A 20,106-nucleotide genomic window follows, 5' to 3' on the forward strand; every position below is an offset into this window, starting at 1 on the left:
CCTGCAGGCTCTTCTGAAACCCCTGCGCCCTTTTCGTGACAAAGGCAGAGGTGATAAACGGGGCAGGTGTTAGTGTCAGGGTCTAGAGCTGAGGTAGGAAAGTCCAGGTTCGAAAAGTAAAAGTCCCTCCTACTGTATTTTGTTCCAATCGACTGGATTTGCTAATTAGCACAGTTCTTCAGCCAGGAGGTAGAATGAAATCTAGAGTCAGCTAGAGTCAGCTGGCTGAGTTCATGGGTGGAAGAAGCACATTGGCAGGACTTTCTGACCCCTGGACTTTCCACCTCTGGTCTAGAGGGCGTGTTTGCCTTGGGGGTGAGCGCCCCCTAGGAGCCTTCCAGCGGCTCTACAGCCATCCTCCAGACTGCTGTCCTAAGTGGAGTAGATTGTTCCTCTGGTGCACCCATGCCTAGATATTTTTTTTTTCACAACTCAGGAGGTATCCTGCCAGTAATTTAATTTGCCCTCTTCCCAAACCCATCAGCCCGCCTGGTCTGGCGAGACATTTATGGCGCGTTGGGGGAGGGAGGAGGGGGGGTTGGGGGGGGTTAGAAACGGCAATCGCGAGGTAGCCCTTGACGATCGATACAACCAACCCCCAAACCACCCCCCACTCCCCCCCCCCCACCCCCCCTCGTGTGGAGTGTGGAGGCACTGCTCTCCTGGCATCGGCGGCGCAGGATTAGCGGGCGATATTGCCGTGGAGGATCAGCGTGTCGTCAACAGCGACGTCGACAACACAGCACGTTGTGCCATGTCCCAAAGGCCAGATGTGTCCACGCAAGCCTTACGTCCACAGCGTGCCGGCATTTCCGTTTCGTGCTGCTTTTAAAATCATTTTTATGATGATACAGCACTGCGGTGTGATCAAACATGCTGTCTCCTTTTCAGATTTAAACTGTGTGTGCTTGATAGGAGACAGAATGCTAAACTGCAGTTTTTCGCAGTATCACATTGTGAAAAATCCTCACTGGCTGTGTTGGGTTTCACGTTATTTGTTTGCATCCTTAAGGAGGACTACTCTCATACCTTTCTTTTTTACTTAAACATAGCTTTTGCTTTATGTAGCTGGATATTTAATGAAGCAAATGAGTTTAATTGACAAAACTTGGAGTCTGCAGCCCTTTGGGTCAGAAGGCTGGCTTTTCGACGGCTGTGCCACTTTGTGTGTCACACACTTAGTAAAAGTGCCATTTTAGCAGCCAATGATCCTTTGAAAGTCTGTAAATATTAGGATTGAAATTTTTCAGCCTGGTCCTAATGTGAGTGTGTGAGTGGGCAATTTGTGCGTGAGTGCATGGCTTGTGTGAACAATTCGAATGTGGTGTGTGTGTTTGTGGTGAATTTGTGATTGTGCGCATGCGTGTATGGGTGTGTGGTGTGTGTCTGTGTGTGTGTGTGTGTGTATGTATGTATGTGTCGTTGTGTGTGTGTGTGTGTGTGTGGAAGGTATAGGGAAACCTCCACAGGCACTGTCCTGCTGTTTTTCTGTTTGTCAGCAGCAGTAAAATTACGTCAATTCAAACTGCAGTAATAAGCAGTTTTTTAGCTTCTAAGGGATGAACATTAAAGCAGAGATCCCCACCAGCACACCTTAATCTATCAGTGGCTGACCATGACAGGACCGGGTGTGTGTGTGTGCGTGTGTGTGTGTGTGTGTGTGTGTGTCTGAGACCATGACAGGACCGGGCGTGTGTGTGGGTGTGTGTGTGCATGTGTGTGTGTGTGTGTGTGGGTGTGTCTGTGTGTGTGTGTGTGTGTGTGTGTGTGGGTGTGTCTGTGGGTGTGTTTGAGACCATGACAGGACCGGGTGTATGTTTCATACATCAGAGGGACTGTAAACAGCAGAGATGCCACAGATCCGATCTGATGTAGCACAGCCCCACACCAGAATGAAAACAATAAGTTTTTTTTTAAAAGTTTTTGAAATCAACGTCCTTATTTGGTCAGCTAGGTAAATTTATTTGTACTCAAACTGGAGGCAGGTCATATCTGAGCCTAACACAAAAAAAAAAACGGTTTGTTATAATTAGTCATTATTTTCATGTAATAAAATCGCTCTCTCATCTGTGGACTTTCATTTCTCTCCATCCTGTACTTCAGTTAAGAAGTTCAGTTAAGAACACTCTAATCACTTATTTGTGAAGGGTTAAAAGGCCAAGGTCAGCAGACAGCAGTAATCCTGTGAGTCCTGTACTTCTCATACACATTATTCATTGTTGCATAAAAGGTTGTAATGTGGCCTTTATTAGCCATTTACTTGGCTTGACTTCATTAGTTATTCAATTGATTTCAGTTTTCCCTTCTGATGTGAATTGACATTGTGTTACATGTTGAAGGATTGCTAGGTACACATTTTTTAAAAAGGATCACAACTGATTTTGTCCTTTCTGTTCTCCTGTACAGTGATCCCTGGGATGATCGTTCCTCCCATGTAGAGGATTTTGGATCGGAGAAGAAGAGCACGTTCGACTACGTGGGTTTGAGTTCCAAGACTCTGGATCTGGATCAAATCAAACCATTGAAGAAATGAAGTCTAACTCAGGCCTTGATTTTTCTTTCTTTTTTTTTTTTTAAGAAGTCACATTTGAACAAAAAAGAACAATCACAGCAACTTTACCTGCTTTTTAAATTTGTAACCATTGTTGTACACTTTTTTGGAGGAATGGGTAATGTGAAGATGTGAAGGCCACAAACTAGCCTGTTGTCTCCTGTGCCGACTATAAGAAGGGTCATTTCCTGTTTTTTTTTTGTTTGTTTGTTTTTTCCTGGAAAAGGTATGCCTTTCCATTTGCTTATTTTTGTTGCGTATTTTCTTTTCTCTGAGAAAGCATTTGTGATCGGCCATTTTTAATAGCTGTACTATACACAAAGGATGCCCATTAGAGTTGTATTTATTTATGAAGTCTGTCAGAGTGGTGTTAAAGGCAGAAAGAGAAGCTTACTGAGGCGTAGCCATGGAAACGATAGCATGCATTACGGAATGCCGTAGGCATGGAGGAGAGCCCTGTGGCGGAGTTGCCGGAGTTTCCGGGAGGGGATTGTGACATCACTCTCAGCTGTGCAAAGCAGGCACCCACCGCTGTTTTAATTTGGCCCGGTCGCTGACGTCTAAGCGAAGCATCAACGTTTTCCGCGGCGCGTGATACGAGCCGATCTCTGAGGTCATCGGTAGTCTCCGTGCGCGTGCAGCTCCCCGACAGCCACATGCCGATGACGGACGAATTGCCAACACAGCAACTCGTAGCCATTCTGTTTCGTGAGATTTGCTTTTTTTTTTTTTAGTGTTCATTTCGCCTTCGACGCCTATAAACCCCACAGAAACAAACAGCGGCCATAAAACGAGCTTGTGAAGCCTTTCGTTTGAGAACATCGGCGATAAGTGCCACGTTATGACGCTTTCAGCAATGTGTCGCCCGAGCAATCTGTAGTCCAACACTGGCTTTATCCGGGGCTAGTCTTCTTGCCAATAAGCCCTAAAGAACCTACTATCACTGTCTGGTGTCTTAACAGAAGGCAATGCCAATGCATTGTGTATTTAAATCTAGCCTATTTTTAAAATTGGTATTTATTTATAATGAAAATATATGTTTTTTTTTTTTGTTTTTTTCCTAAAGAATGTCACCCTGTTGACATTTAAAATGAGAGTGAAGGTCATTCATTATGTGTGATGCTGGATGGCTCTGTCCTTCAACGCGTCAAATCGCCATTCTCCAAAGCGAGCTCGTTCTTCCATTCCGCCGGCACGCGCTCTGTTTCACGTCCTCACACCGCCGTCTGAGCGCACTGTGTGTCTGAAGGCCTCTCCACGAAATAGTTCCCAAACTCTGCCTGTCAGAGGAGACACAGGGGGGAGAGAAGGAATCCAGATTAATTAAAGTTATGTATTTTTTAAACCTTTTGCTGCTATTTATTGCAGAATTGCCATTGAAAGAAAAAAAAAGAAAAGAAAAAAAAAACTAAAAATGCAGTCTGGGGTTGTTGCCATTTAACTTTCACTAAATAAATGAAATGTTTTATATTTCTAGTAGGCTGTGGTGCTATTTTTTGTTGATTGGTCGATATATATAGTTTTTGTTTGTTTTAGTTTTGTTTGATTTGCATTAAACAAAAGAATAAATAACTGTGATCAGGAGAGGTAGCTTCTCAGCGCGCGCTACGTAGCTTATTTTCCTTTTGTGAAGGTTCCTGTTGGGATGCTCCAGCGGTGGGCAGCAGGGACAGTGGAAAGTGACGGCTGTTTGTGGGGGCAGAAGGACCTGCGTCTTACCGCTGCAGACCGCTCGGCTTCGTAGTCTTACAGGAGCGTAACGGCCGCCCGCAGGGGCGTTCAGTCTAGACGCGTTCAGCCGCGGCGATCTGGTGTAAGACGCTTACGAGCTGCCAGAACAACCTTTTTTACTTCAGTCGTTCACGATCATAATGTGCGTATGAACTGAGAAAGCAATGCACCTGCTTTATGTCTTAAAATGAAGGACAGTGTACCATAGTACTTAGATTGAATGGCCGCTACACTCTCCCCCCCCCCCACCCCCCACACACACACTCACTCACACATTCACACATGCATCAGCATAAAGGAACACACACACACACACACACACACATAATAAACCCACAAACAAACACATGCACACAAACACTTGACTCATCAGATCTTTTCAGCTGTTTTGCTGTGTATGTTTTGTTCATAAATATAGTTTTCTTTTTGCCAAAAAACAATGTTTTTGTTCATAGTCTAAAAATATTTATACATCAAAATGTCTTAAGGCAGCTTATATAGCGTATAGTGTCACTGAGGTTTAAGTCACAGCATACCCAAGACGTCACTAACAATAGCTTTCTGAAAGATCGAAGCAAAAGACTGAATTTGCGAAATACAAAGGGGATTTCTGTAAAATATCCATATAAATAATGTATGTATCTCTGACATGTGTACATTGCTTCCCCTCAGTTTATATTGTTTTCTATGTGTAAAAAAGTGATGAAATGCCGGTCTTATTTTGTCATTCATGTTATTCATGTCATTTAAGTGTAATTTTGATATTTTCATTTGTACTTAGTATTTTTGTGTTGTTTAAAGCCATGCTTCCATTCTATGTCCATTAACACAAAAAAGCCATCGTCTATTTTTGTATTATTTGTAAGTTAATGAAAATGTTTAGGTTTTTTTTTTTTTTTGGATTTGTTTAATGTATGAGAAAATGAAGCATCTTATATGAATAGTTTTTCTTAGTTGCCTAGATTTTAAATGAATATGAAATATATGCATATATATCTTTTGTTTTGCTTTTTTTTTGAGACTTACGGATATTGATACTGTTTTTAAGCCTATTATAATATGCATGGGATGGGTTCCTCTGGACTGGGGGTTGCACTGTCTGCAGTGAAAACAGGGGGGGGGGGGACCCTTCTGGGTGATGAAGGATAAAAAATGTTTTTTGCTTTTGTCACGTTGTTTTCATTCGTAATCATTCTTCTCCTCCATTAATTTCACGCCACGCCCGGCTCGTACGTCCCGTCCTTCTTGTGTCAGCCTCGCCGAAAAAAATCTGAACCAGCAGTTTTAGAGATGCCTTAACAATGCAAACACAAACGCGCCGCGAGAACAGCGCACGTCGCACGACTCACAAAAGCCCCGCCCGTCGCGTTAAAAGAGCTTCGAGACGGAGAGAGGGAGAGAGGGAGAGATGGAAAGAGAGAGAGGGAGAGAGAGAGAGAGAGAGAGGGGCAAGGAGTTTATTGCGTGAAAGCACAAAGTTACCTGATTTCTAACCCCGAGCAATGTCTCTTTTTTATTTGTTTTTTTTTTTTTGGTTTTCTTTTTGGCTTGGAGCTCAGTACTCAGTCTTCATAGCCAATCAATACTGAAGATCTGTCTGTTTGGAGCTGGGCACTGCAAGTTTGGCAAGGGGGGAGGTGGTGGTGGTGGGGGGGGGGGTGATAGAGGTCATTGAGGAACGGTGAATTAATATTTAATATGTGTTGCAGCACTGAGTTGGGGGGGGGGGGGGTAGCTGAAAGGGGAAAACACGCTATCGAAAACACAGCCGTTCCCTCTCGCGCTGCCTCTGTTTTTGTGTTCTGGTTTCTAATAGCATGTAGAATGAGAGGGTGAGAAAAATAAGGAGTTTATCTGTAATTCTTATTTTCTGAGAGTTAGATCAAGGTACAGCAACAGCAAAACAGCCCTGGGGGAGTCGTTGGGGAGTGGGTCGGTGGGGGGGGGGGCTGGGGGGGGGATTCTATATTGTTACAACAGCACAATAATCTTCACACACACACATAAAATATTAATTGATGGTATTTGCATTTTGTGTTGCTTGTCCGTTATGATGCTCATTATAGTAGCCAAAGTAAGCCCACCCTCAACACCCCCACCCCCCCCGCAAACCCCCACCCCACCCTTGGAGTCACCTGATCTCTCCACTGCGAGTCCAACGTGTGGCTGCTGTGGAGGACATCTTCTCTGAAGGAGAAAAGGATTTTCTTAATTCCTGGTTTCACACACATTTCGAACGGATCACTGAAACGGAGGACACTGAAGGTCGGCCTGTGTTGCTGTAGACGCCCGTGTTTTCATTGGACTTTTTTATCAGTTTGTTTTCCCCTTTTTTTTGTTTGTTTGTTTGTTAACAAATGAAACGATGATTCAGGTTACGTTGTGGAATAGTTATAAAGAGAGTATTATCTTTATTATGAAACATCTACCAAATATGATGTTCTGTTGTAAAAAGATTTAAATAAAAATAAAACACACACATCTGAAAAAAATGTCTTTTGAGAGTAAACACACCTAATACTAAGGGAAAGAAAAAATAAATAGTAAAGAATCTGTATAGATTATGTTTTTTTTTTTTTGAGCTGTAAAAAAATGAAAACTTTTTGACTTTCACAGTTATTTAATTAAAGTTATTTCTTGTCGGTGATCTTGTGCATGTCCTGATGGCTGGTCTTTTGTTGAAATTGGGTTGCGGTGATAAGTGAGGTGCTGCAGAGAAGCAGCACAAACTCTCACAGGCCCTGATCATGTGACCCCCAAATCCCTGGTTGCCATGGCTGCCCATCCTCTTCGCCCTCTGTTTCAGGTTGAGAATCACCCTGGGGACCGCCTGTGCCCCTGGAGGTGGGACAGAATGGGACGGGACGGGGCGCTCTGCCCGTCATTAAATACCCAAACCGACTGTGGCCTACTCACCTGACTTTGCATTCAGAGTTACAGCCTATGCTGTGTTAGCTAAGGTAGGACGGGCATACCCAAAGGGCCCCTAAGAAAAATGAATTCACCCTTTCCTGTGACTGTTTATGGGAGAACCTTCTCCCCAGGCCACACCCCCTGGCCCAGCCCCACCCCTCGGTGAAAGGAAAAAGTTTGAGGCTCTTTTTTTTTTTTTTTGTCTGTTTTGTCCATTCCATTTCCGGGTTGTCGAGAGTCCTTACCAAGGAGCATCCTTACAGAGGAAAATCCTTACAGAAGAGCATTCTTACTCATGAGCATCTTTACAGAAGAGCATTCTTACGAAGGAGCATCCTTAGAGAGGAGTGTCCTTACAGAGGAGCATCCTTACAGTGGATAGTCCTTATAGGGGAGCATTCTTACTGAGGAGCATTCTTACTGAAGGATATACCTAGAGAGGAGAGTCCTTACAGTAGAGAGTCCTTATAGAGGAGCATCTTTACAGAGGAGCATTCTTACTGAGGAGTGTCCAGATAGAGAAGCATCCTTACAGAGGAGTATTCGTACTGAGGAGTGTCCAGATAGAGAAGCATCCTTACAGAGGAGTATTCGTACTGAGGAGTGTCCAGATAGAGAAGCATCCTTACAGAGGAGTATTCGTACTGAGGAGTGTCCAGATAGAGAAGCATCCTTACAGAGGAGTATTCGTACTGAGGAGTGTCCAGATAGAGAAGCATCCTTACAGAGGAGTATTCGTACTGAGGAGTGTCCAGATAGAGAAGCATCCTTACAGAGAGGCACACAGGTGTCCCTTTGGTTACCTCATACTAATTTGGGGTTCTGTGAGAGTGTGTGTGTGTGTTGTGTGATCATGGTTAGGCATGGTGAGAATGTATGTTTGTGAGCATGTGCGCATGTGAGTTTGTGTGTTTGTGCACATGTCATGTGTGCATGTGCGTATGTTTGTGGGAACGTGTGTATGTGTTTGTGCATAGTTTTTCAGGTGTGAACCCTGTAATGAACTGTCATTTAATTCTTTACTTTGTGTGTACCGTTTGGCTGTAGCTCACAGTGCCCCTTCAAAGAATAATATTGGTACTGAAAGCTTGCTTTTTGAAAATGGCTGCTGAAATATTTGAAATTGGCCAGTGGAGTCTCTCTTTCTTTCTTAATTGTTTTCTCCGTCTCTTAGTTTCTTGATCCCTGCCTGTCTTAATTGTGAGTTAAGTCATAATTCCCTCTTTATGCAAAACGGAGATGTTTCTCCCAACAGAAACACATTTTAATTAGCTAGATTCATTAATGTATCACAGACATAATGGCACCAAGAATGTGTCCCTAAACATATTAGTGATGACTCTTCCAAGTTATTAATTGCACCGTGCGCCACTTGTAATTGACTCATCATTTGCATTTATGGTCATCAGCAGAAATTAATCTCTTTTCTCCTCTTCATTTTGCATATTTAATTTAAGTAACCCTGATTTGATTAGCTGCTGATGACCAGGTTTGAGGTTTCCGCTGAACATACCGTGTTCAGGGCCTTGTGCAACATCAGGAAGGTCTAGTGCACAGAAGAAACAACCTGTAATGCAACCCCAAAGCAAAGTTACAGCCGTCATTTTAAAGCCCACAGCCTGGATGTTGAGAAACATTTTGGAGGAATGGCATCACAGGTCGTTGAGGGCATGCAATGAAAGTGAGTCATGCTTGCGATGAGATGGCGCAATGGATGTTCATGTCATATTAAGCAGCCCTTCATTTGGATTCTCTAGTTCATCAGTTAGTTTAATACTGTACCTCAGCTGTGACCTACTCAACCCATTTCAGTATTTGCTGTAGATCCCTTATTACATTTCTGTTACATCCATTCTACTGCTACTTAATACCAGGCCAGCCAGTGGAGGATGGGCTCCCCCTCTATTGCTGGGGTCCTCACTTGTTTTTTTTTCCCCCATTGGGGTTTTTTTCTCACCACCATTTGAGTGCTTTCCTTCCCACCATGGAGTGCTTTTGCTTAATGTTTGGGGTTTCCCTTCCGCTACTCTGTAAAGCATCTTTGGGACAGTGCTCTGTAAAAAGCACCGTACATGACATGGGACAGAGGATGGGACTAAGACATCAGGATCAGGATAGTTTGGTTTCAGAGCTAGGGTCCCTGTGTGATGGTGTTAATGAGAGAAACGGACCTCAGCTGGGTTGATCATGAGCTCTCCCGATTCATGACTCAAAGGGAGGATGTGTTTTCATGGTTCTGAATCAAGCCTATCTGAGTCACTGCTGCCAATCTTAACAACCCCCCCCCCCCCCACCAACAGCACCTTCTGATTGGTTGACTTTAAGTCAACCACTCAAAAAGAGCGATGGTGGGGAGGGGCCCTTTGAAGGGTCTCTTCACTCATCATGTTTTTGCCAAACACCCCCTCCCCCCCCCACAGCATCCCCCCCAGCTAACAACAGTGTTTGTCAGATGCTCCCCATGGGCTTAGAAGGTGTATGGAGTGGTGTTAGGAGCATGGGGTGGGGGGGGGGTGGGGTGTGACGAGGCTTAAGCCATCCATTAGCTAATGGACTGTAGAAGGCAGGAGTCTTGTCACCCCTCTGTGCACTTATCCATACCACTGTGCTTTCAAAGGTAAAGATTATATGTTGAACAGACCCCCCCCCACCTCAAACAGACCCCCCCCCCAGCCCCCAATCCCATACCCCACTTCTCTGTGAGACACAACCTCAAGAGAGATCTTCCATCTGACTCACAGAGTGATGGATGGGTGACAGCAGTGAGGTTATAATTCAGTGATATTGGAATCTGTGACTATTTATCCCACCTGACACAGGGGTTCTTTATGTGGGGCGTGCTTGACCCCCAACCCTCCCCCTCTGACCCTATCACCCCCCTCCCTCCCTCCCTAAATGGCAGGTCTCGCTGTCGATCTTCCCTGATAAGGGGACTGTCGGGGGTTAATGAGGGAGAAAAACGCCTCCCAGTGACACACTTACTGTCACCATAAACCAGGCGGGAGGTGTGGTTTATTGCGGGGTGCGGCAGGATTGATGTAGCCTGCTCGGGACGTCCGAAAGACTGGACGCCTGGCAGTGACAAGCTGAAGCATCACAGTCTCAATAAAGCTGGGAATGCACCTATTAGATTCAGCCATGATCACTAATTCAGTGGTTTGTAACTTTGCTCATTATCGTACACCGCTGTGATTGGTGGTATTTGGTAGCTCCGCCCACTATAGTGTTTCACCCATTCAGCTTCACCGTTCCCTCTGTTGCTGCAGCAATATCGAAATGAATGAACTGGTTACACGTGCTTCACTATACATTATAATTCCCTATGCCAGCAGGAGGAAGCTTTATTTTGACTGTAATGGATGGGTCATTTTAAAACATTAGTTGCCCATGGACACTACAAAATGTCAGTGCAGGGTTCCAAGCATGCGCACTGCACACACACACGCACGCATGCACACAAACAAATATATGCACACACACACACATACACACACATGCGCGTGTACACACACACACACACACACACACACACACGTGCATGCGTACACACACACACACACACACGTGCGCGCGTACACACACACACGCGCACGCATGCACACAAACAAATATATGCACACACACACACACGTACACGCGTACACACACACACATACATGCACGCGTACACACACACACGCACGCATGCACACAAATATATGCACACACACACACATGTGCACGCGTACACACACACACGTGCGCGCGTACACACACACACACACACACACACACACACGTGCGCGCGTACACACACACACACACACACACACACACACACGTGCGCGCGTACACACACACACACACACACACAGTGTTCCCCTGTGCCTACCTGCTCTGAAACAGCGGTGGCAGGCGTCATTAACACGGGTCCTGCGGCTTTTCCCTCCTGTTTCTGTGCGTTCCAGCTGAGACACCTGCGCGTGCTCGCCGTTTATTATATCCACAGCTACAGAAAGACTTTACCGAGGGGGGGGAGGAGGGGGGGGGGAGAGAGAGAGAGGGAGGGAGAGAGGGGGCACAGGTATTTTTGTTCTATTTTTTTTTATCTTCAACCAGCAATATCAACTCAGAAAAAATTCCTCTGATTAAAAAAGCACTTATACACAGTTTTGACACTGAGCACCGTTTCATTCTGTGCTGGGTCAATTTGCAGGAAAATTCCTCAACGGGACCATTGATGCCCAAAATTGTGTTTTGGGAAATGTTTGTATTTCGCGTACGTGTAATATGACGGCGTGACAGACGATGCCACATCCATTACTTCCAGTTTCACGTGCTGGTGACCATTGCAATTTAGCCAGCAGGCCCTGGGGCTCCCCCCCCCCACCCCCCCACCCCCCACCCCACCCCCCCACCCCCGCTTTCAAATTTCTCACGCCTCACTTCTTACAGCCATTGACAGGTATCCTGCACACTGTACCTCGCTCAAAAGAGACCCAGATCAACTTGTTTTGTATATAATTCCTGAAATGTGTTTCTCACTCGCACGCACCTGTGTGCAGAACATACACCTGTGCACAGAGTGTGTACCGTGCATACCTCGACAGCCTCGAGGCTTCTCTTTTTCTATTTTATTATACCAAATTCAAGTTTCCAACTGGAAACACACACAAAAGCTACTGAATTTGAAACAATTTGGCCCAGGCAACTTAATTTACTTCCTCACTCTTCTCTGGCAAAGGATCTCATGTTATCTCCCGCGTACCTCAGGAGAGTGTCCTGCAGGTGGAGGTTGGAGAGGCGAAGGTGAGGTCCAGGGGGGTGTAAGAGTGTTTTTCTGCTTTCCTTGCACCCTGTCTGGGCGGGACAGACAGACCTCAAGAGTCTAAATGCCCCATGGGAAATCCTGTGAGCTACACTCTTTCTCGCAATCAAGATGGAGAGATGGAGAGCTCCCATCTGCCCAGACACCACAAACACACCATACAGCACGCTCTCGCATGCCTCGGCACAATGGAGACGGAGCAAGAGGGAGAGAGAGGAGGAATCTTCCGAAATATGGAGGAGGGGACCCCGTGGGGATTCAGGCTAGAGGGAAATGGGGGGGGGGGTCCCTTGGGAGAGTGTGGGGAGATGGGGAAAGCAAGGGAGATAAGATGAAAACAGAAGAGAGAGAGAAAAGGATATTTTGGATTCAGGAGAAAAGCGAGGGTCCTTGCAGCTGAGAATGATAAGAGAGGTAGATAGTAAAATCCAGGGGAGCTGGTGGAGCCCCTGTGTGTGTGAGTGGGGGGGGTGAAGGACGGGTGAGGGGGGGTAAAATAAAAGCTGCATTGGCTATGCGGGTGGAGAGGACTCTGGGGAAACAAGCAGAGAACACGTAGCGCATAGCATGTGGCACGTAACGTAATAAGGAGAGAAGGGAGTACAGACCAGGTTTGGAACAAGGGGAGGTGAGGTGGGGGGGGGGGTGTAGCCAAAGCTGCGTCTCATCCCACCTGACTTACATCGCCTCAGAAAACCCCCCCCCCCCCCGCCCTTGTCTTGCATATGGAGAGTGACAGCATCACGGGGACCGGGAACACTATCCTCTTCTGTCCGAGCAACAGATCAACAGCAGTATGGTGAAATGCCAAATGACAATAATGCCCCATGAAGATAAATACATATTTGTGCTTGTTTGCAAGGCATCTACATTCAGCAAAGTCCTAATACACCTTATCTCCAAAGGAATGTTATATTGGTGTTACCAAATAAATGAGCAGTTCAATATTGAACTAGTTTTGGTCCACGTATTAACCATTTGAGAAATTTGTAAGGGCTGCTATCCCATTCTTCTGCAGTCTGCACAGCATATCTGTTAGTTATGCAGTGTTCAGATGGTAATGAGAATTAATGAGGAAGAACTGGATGAATTATTTATTGTTTCCTCTTATTTGTGCGAGTGAATGTGTTTTGTATTTAACCAATGTTTGTGCTGATGTTATAAATTATTTTTTAATAAGCCCTGAATATTTATTGGGATTTGGTAATCAAGGACAGTCTCTGAGTTGTTATATCTCTTTTCATTAACAGACACACAAGCTCAGTGCCCTGCTCTAAGGTATGTATAGTTACTATTATTAAAGGTTGAGTTTTATGCTTAAAGTGTCCTGCTTTACAGTATGTTTTTTATTATGAGAGGTTCAGTGGTGAGGTCTCAGTGCTATAGCCTCTCCAGTAAGGCATGTTTCTCATTATCAGAGGTGAAAGCACTATGAGTTCTGATGATGAAAGCCTGAGTCACGCCTATTTTAGAGGTGGGCTGCTGTGCTATCATTCCTGATCTTTGTGCTCATACTGCTGTTACTGATGTCATCGGACTCCACCCTACATGCATACACACACACACGCACACACACATATGCACATACACACACACGCACACACAATCACACACACGCACACACACACACAGAGGCACACTCCCACTACATACTGAATAATTGATATAATCACAATACCATGATGTCATCCTAAGCCTCTTAAATATTTGATGAAGCATTTTCCACAAGTAGTGCAGAGCAACACATTAAACCCATAGCAAAACTTTGGGGGTCTTTAGACATTAAAAAATATTTGAGGACAATAAATCTTATCTCCACCTCCCTCTCGCCTTCTACTAATATTCACTCTCTCTCTGTCTGTCTCTCTCTCTCTCTCTCTCTCTCTCTCTTTCTCTTGCTCTCTCTCTCTTTTTTTTTGCTAAATTCCTACTCTCTATCCAGATAGGGAAAATGTAATGCTCCTCGGTCACTTTGTAAGATCACCGTTCGAGAGTGATGAAACTGTTCTGCAGTGGTGTCTAGTTTTACCCTATATTAAAAATGTGACCATCACACAGAAAGACACTCAACCGTATATGAAATTGAAAATGGGAAATCGCAATTCTTAACAGAGAAAATCGTTGTGCTTGTTACACTGCTAATATTTGTGTTTACCGCAGCTGCATGGAACTTGAATTTGACAACAGTGGTGGATGGTTTTACACTGTGGCAAAAACTGTTGCAATAATTTGTGAAATAATTTATTCCTTCATTGTAAGTTGGTTATTATTTAGTCAAGAAAGTTTTTGTGCACAGAAGGCCTTTATCTGTGCTTCAATTATCACCTCATTTGACATTTAAAAAGCACTCCCACAGCTGTATGAAAAACAACAATAACAACAAAAAAAAAACAATATTAGTGTCTGCTAATATTTAGTCTAATTGCAGCTAGCAATTTTCGGGGGAGTTCAGCTAATGAGGGAACCTGTGCTATTTAATGGGTGTCACAAAAGTGCAGTTCGTTCCATTGCTCCATTTCACTGCTGATGTAGGAGCTGAGGGCCGCTGAACTCTTTATGACAAACTGGCCTCATCATTTGCATACATTACACTTATTGTTTGATTGTTTGTAAAAACCGAAAAGTGGTAGATACATCCCTCCCCCCAAACAGTTGCTCGGTGATTGATGCAACAGTACAAAGATGACTAGCATCAGTTTGGATAAACGCTAAACCCCATTAACAATGAACAGTACTCAGCTGTAATAATCACACTGTTTCATGCTTAATCTCAAAGTGGAAAAAATGGTCACTAATGTCATATGGAAACCTCCCAAAAATTTCCTGCCGGCTATATGTAATCATACTCTCTTGTTATACACATCTGGTCTCTCTTCTTCAACAAACAGCGGAAAGTTACAGAAACTTTGAAATCCCTGCTGAAAACAGTACGCGTAGCTTAGCAACCAAGTTATTTAAGGTTATTTAAGCTGTCATATAAAAGACAGGTGGATAAATTATTCAGCTCATTCAATAATTTATTATTTATTACAGAGGGGCCTTCACATAGTTAATACTGGTCAGCTAGCAATAGAATCAATAAAAATGTAAGAAATAATTATGTACATATTGCAGAAAGCCACACAGCCATATACCTCACATTTAAAATGTTGACCAGTACATTTCATAGAAATACCCCAGTATTATACATTTTTCTCATTACATTTAATACTGTGAATCCCATCACATCCAGCACATGTGCAGCCACGGCTATACATATGCCGCTAGCAATGATAATGCTAATATATATAATTTATATATAATTTTGTTATAATGCTTGTTATAATTTTAGTGCACATATTTCTTCCTTGGTCTTATCATTTTATTTGTGTTATAACAGTATTTCTAGCATTGTCTAACCATGTCTAGCTAGACGTATTTGGCACCTACCAAGCACAAAAGGATTCAGGTAAATAGAGCAAGTCTAGGTGCATTTAGCTCAAACTGAATAATCAAATGTAATAATTTTTTTTATTTGCCAATTTCAGTTAATTTTCTTATTTTAAATTTGAATATTTTCTTAGTGGATGGGGACATTACCTTCCCGTCATAGATGCCATCTTTGTTTAATTTTATGGTGCTAATAAAGTACTAATGTACTCAATACTGAGGGACAGGTACCACTGGTCAGGAATCCTATAGTGGCCACACAGAACATTTACTAGCATCATTTATCCAGCACATAAAATGTTGCGGCTAAATTGTACGGTCCTGGATTTGACCACCGGGAAAACACATTTGACCTCATTTTATGGAAGTCATCAGAAAAACCATTGGCTAAAAGGACTTGGCAGCACCCATGTAGCTTTAGAGACAAAGACCAGCTAACCTTTCAGAATTTTCTCGAACATGACCCAGTTCTGCCATGAAGTTACGCTAGCACGCACAACACCATCGCATTCCAGCCAGTAGCATTTGAATATTGTGACTCCATCAACGCAAGCATCTATGTAACTTAAGTGCCAACGGTTTTGACAATTTTAATTTATTTATTTATTTATTTATTTATTTATTTATTTATTTATTTATTTATTTATTAAAATGATGTGGGGATCTGATTGATGTTTTGAGGCTATGCCACGCATTATATATTTATTTCTATTAATCATATCGCTTAAGCGTCATTAGTTGCCAGGAAAATGTAATGGGGGAAAAGACAGGCTAATTGGTAAGTAATGTTGTGTGTCAAACAGACAGAATGGAAGATTTGCAAGTTAATTGCGGTATTTAAGAGCTGAACGCAGCAATGGAGATATATGGCTTTCACTTTTTCTCTCTCTGTCTGCGCTCATGGCAACGGTATCAACAGAAGCACTGACAGGAAGTTCCCAGACTCTTAAGACACAGTGGGTTTCCTGTAGGAAGTGAAGGTCAGCCATCCCTCTTCCTCCCTGCGCTGTGAAACATCTCCACAGCCAGGCTCATCTGTTCCAGTGTTGGAAAATTGGAACCTTACACATTTTAATTTCAAATTTGTATTTTTTATTCCAAATTTTTTATTCCTAATTTTTATTTTCTCCCTGCTTGGCATTTCAAATTATAATTCTTGGCAGCAGTGTAGATGAGAAAGATCCTCTAGACTGAAGCCCTCCCTCCTCGTGTGATCTTATAGCCAGTTATCCTCCTGAGATGTGCCAGAAAAAAATATTTTTTTTTTTAGATGCAATGCGTGTACGGAGGACAAAAGTGGTGACAAATTTCCACTACAAAACAATAAAGAATCTAATCTAATCTAATCATTAAGTGAAAATGTTTTCAAAAAGGAGGAGCCAGGAGCCAGGAGGTGGAACTAAATAGTGGAATCAGTTGGCTGAGTTCATGGGTGGAAGAATGGCAGGACATACTTTCTGACCCCTGAAGTTTACACCTTTTAAACTCTGCCCAATTTTAACTACGCACTTCTCTTCATTAGCCATTAGGCTACATTCATTCACTGTGTTCAGCGATGTTTAGAAGTGTGTAAGCTCTCTGATGAGGGTAGAGGAAAAAAGAAATGAGGGGAAGAGAGAGAGGTGGTGGAATGCGCTTTCCGATTTGTCCCCAGGGGCGTGGGTTGGGATCAGCGAGGGGGATTTCGCCCGTAATCCATCATAATAGAAACATTTAAAACACGTGCGCCGAGCTCCGATAATCGCTCCTCCTTCGTTTGGCGGGTCCCCAGCGATCCGCCGCCCCGGCAACATCTGGACAGAGAGGAAAGCAACACTTACCCTCTCACATCTGAGTCTGATCCCTGCCTCTCACATCTGAGTCTGATCCCTAACTCTCACATCTGAGTCTGATCCCTGCCTCTCACATCTGAGTCTGATCCCTAACTCTCACATCTGAGTCTGATCCCTGCCTCTCACATCTGAGTCTGATCCCTAACTCTCACATCTGAGTCTGATACCTCTCACATCTGAGTCTGATCCCTGCCTCTCACATCTGAGTCTGATCCCTGCCTCTCACATCTGAGTCTGATCCCTGCCTCTCACATATGAGTCTGATCCCTGCCTCTCACATCTGAGTCTGATCCCTGCCTCTCACATCTGAGTCTGATACCTCTCACATCTGAGTCTGATACCTGCCTCTCACATCTGAGTCTGATACTTAACTCTCACATCTGAGTCTGATACCTAACTCTCACATATGAGTCTGATCCCTGCCTCTCACATCTGAGTCTGATCCCTGCCTCTCACATCTGAGTCTGATCCCTGCCTCTCACATCTGAGTCTGATCCCTGCCTCTCACATCTGAGTCTGATACTTAACTCTCACATCTGAGTCTGATCCCTGCCTCTCACATCTGAGTCTGATCCCTGACTCTCACATCTGAGTCTGATCCCTGCCTCTCACATCTGAGTCTGATACCTCTCACATCTGAGTCTGATCCCTGCCTCTCACATCTGAGTCTGATCCCTGCCTCTCACATCTGAGTCTGATCCCTGACTCTCACATCTGAGTCTGATACCTCTCACATCTGAGTCTGATCCCTGCCTCTCACATCTGAGCCTGATACCTCTCACATCTGAGTCTGATCCCTGCCTCTCACATCTGAGTCTGATCCCTGCCTCTCACATCTGAGCCTGATACCTCTCACATCTGAGTCTGATCCCTGCCTCTCACATCTGAGTCTGATCCCTGCCTCTCACATCTGAGTCTGATCCCTGCCTCTCACATCTGAGTCTGATACCTAACTCTCACATCTGAGTCTGATCCCTGCCTCTCACATCTGAGTCTGATACCTAACTCTCACATCTGAGTCTGATCCCTGCCTCTCACATCTGAGTCTGATCCCTGCCTCTCACATCTGAGTCTGATCCCTGCCTCTCACATCTGAGTCTGATACCTAACTCTCACATCTGAGTCTGATCCCTGCCTCTCACATCTGAGTCTGATCCCTGCCTCTCACATCTGAGTCTGGTGCCTCTCACATCTGAGTCTGATCCCTGCCTCTCACATCTGAGTCTGATCCCTGCCTCTCACATCTGAGTCTGATTCCTGCCTCTCACATCTGAGTCTGATCCCTGCCTCTCACATCTGAGTCTGATACCTAACTCTCACATCTGAGTCTGATCCCTGCCTCTCACATCTGAGTCTGATACCTAACTCTCACATCGGAGTCTGATCCCTGCCTCTCACATCTGAGTCTGATCCCTGCCTCTCACATCTGAGTCTGATCCCTGCCTCTCACATCTGAGTCTGATCCCTGCCTCTCACATCTGAGTCTGATACCTAACTCTCACATCTGAGTCTGATCCCTGCCTCTCACATCTGAGTCTGATCCCTGCCTCTCACATCTGAGTCTGGTGCCTCTCACATCTGAGTCTGATCCCTGCCTCTCACATCTGAGTCTGATCCCTGCCTCTCACATCTGAATCTGATTCCTGCCTCTCACATCTGAGTCTGATCCCTGCCTCTCACATCTGAGTCTGATCCCTGCCTCTCACATCTGAGTCTGAGTCTGATACCTCTCACATCTAAGTCTGATACCTGCCTCTCACATCTGAGTCTGATACCTCTCACATCTGAGTCTGAGTCTGATACCTCTCACATCTGAGTCTGATACCTCTCACATCTGAGTCTGAGTCTGATACCTCTCACATCTGAGTCTGATACCTCCCTCTGACATCTGAGTCTGATACCTCTCACATCTGAGTCTGGGTCTGATACCTCCCTCTGACATCTGAGTCTGATACCTCTCACATCTGAGTCTGTTACCTGCCTCTCACATCTGAGTCTGATCCCTGCCTCTCACATCTGAGTCTGATCCCTGCCTCTCACATCTGAGTCTGATCCCTGCCTCTCACATCTGAGTCTGATATCTCTCACATCTGAGTCTGATACCTGCCTCTCACATCTGAGTCTGATTCCTGCCTCTCACATCTGAGTCTGATACCTAACTCTCACATCTGAGTCTGATACCTCTCACATCTGAGTCTGATCCCTGCCTCTCACATCTGAGTCTGATCCCTGCCTCTCACATCTGAGTCTGATTCCTGCCTCTCACATCTGAGTCTGATGCCTCTCACATCTGAGTATGATACATAACTCTCACTCTACCTCTACCTCTCTTTTTTTCTACCTCTCTCTCTTTATCTCTTTTACTGTCTGTACATCTACCTGTCTCCCCAACTCTCTGATGTTCCAAAAACCTTCTCTCCATAGGGCTGAAGCTGCAGAACAGAACCATAGAAGACAGTCCTGCAGCAAAGTACAGCTTGATTCAGGCTGCCAATGCAGGTTCTATGATCAGCGCCAGATGCTGGCATAGACACTTTTTGCAACCGTATAGGACCACAACCATCCCTGGGCCACACAATTCAAGTTTGTTTATTTATTTATTTGTTATATTATATTTTGGGCCACATTTTATTTGTATAGTATTCACCACCCCCAAACATTCTTGTTCAGGGCCACCAAGACCCTAGGGCCAGTTCTGTTTACAATGAAGTGGTATTTATAGGCCTTCTGTCTGTGTGTGTGTGTGTGTGTGTGTGTGTGTGTTTTTGAGTGTGTGTATGTGTGTGTGTGTGTGCGTGTGTGTGTGTGTGTGTGCATGCGTGTGTGCATGTGTGTGTGTGTGT

At 44.5% G+C, this 20,106-nt stretch overlaps 1 protein-coding gene across 5 annotated transcripts in view; it reads left to right on the forward strand.

Moving 5' to 3' along the window:
- LOC118236292 (transcription factor COE1) overlaps nucleotides 1-5,536 on the forward strand; it is a 148,318-nt gene extending 142,782 nt beyond the window's left edge. For all 5 annotated transcript variants that reach the window (XM_035434515.1, XM_035434518.1, XM_035434517.1 and 2 more), the window contains one exon: nucleotides 2,407-5,536. Coding sequence is in view for 2 of the 5 variants with exons in the window: in XM_035434517.1 (XP_035290408.1) it covers nucleotides 2,407-2,438 (32 nt within the window). In the remaining 3 variants the exon portion in view is untranslated. The remainder of the gene's footprint in view (nucleotides 1-2,406) is intronic.
- Nucleotides 5,537-20,106: the final 14,570 nt, after the last annotated feature.

Source organism: Anguilla anguilla, chromosome 9, assembly GCF_013347855.1.
Source record: "Anguilla anguilla isolate fAngAng1 chromosome 9, fAngAng1.pri, whole genome shotgun sequence".
NCBI lineage: Eukaryota > Metazoa > Chordata > Actinopteri > Anguilliformes > Anguillidae > Anguilla > Anguilla anguilla.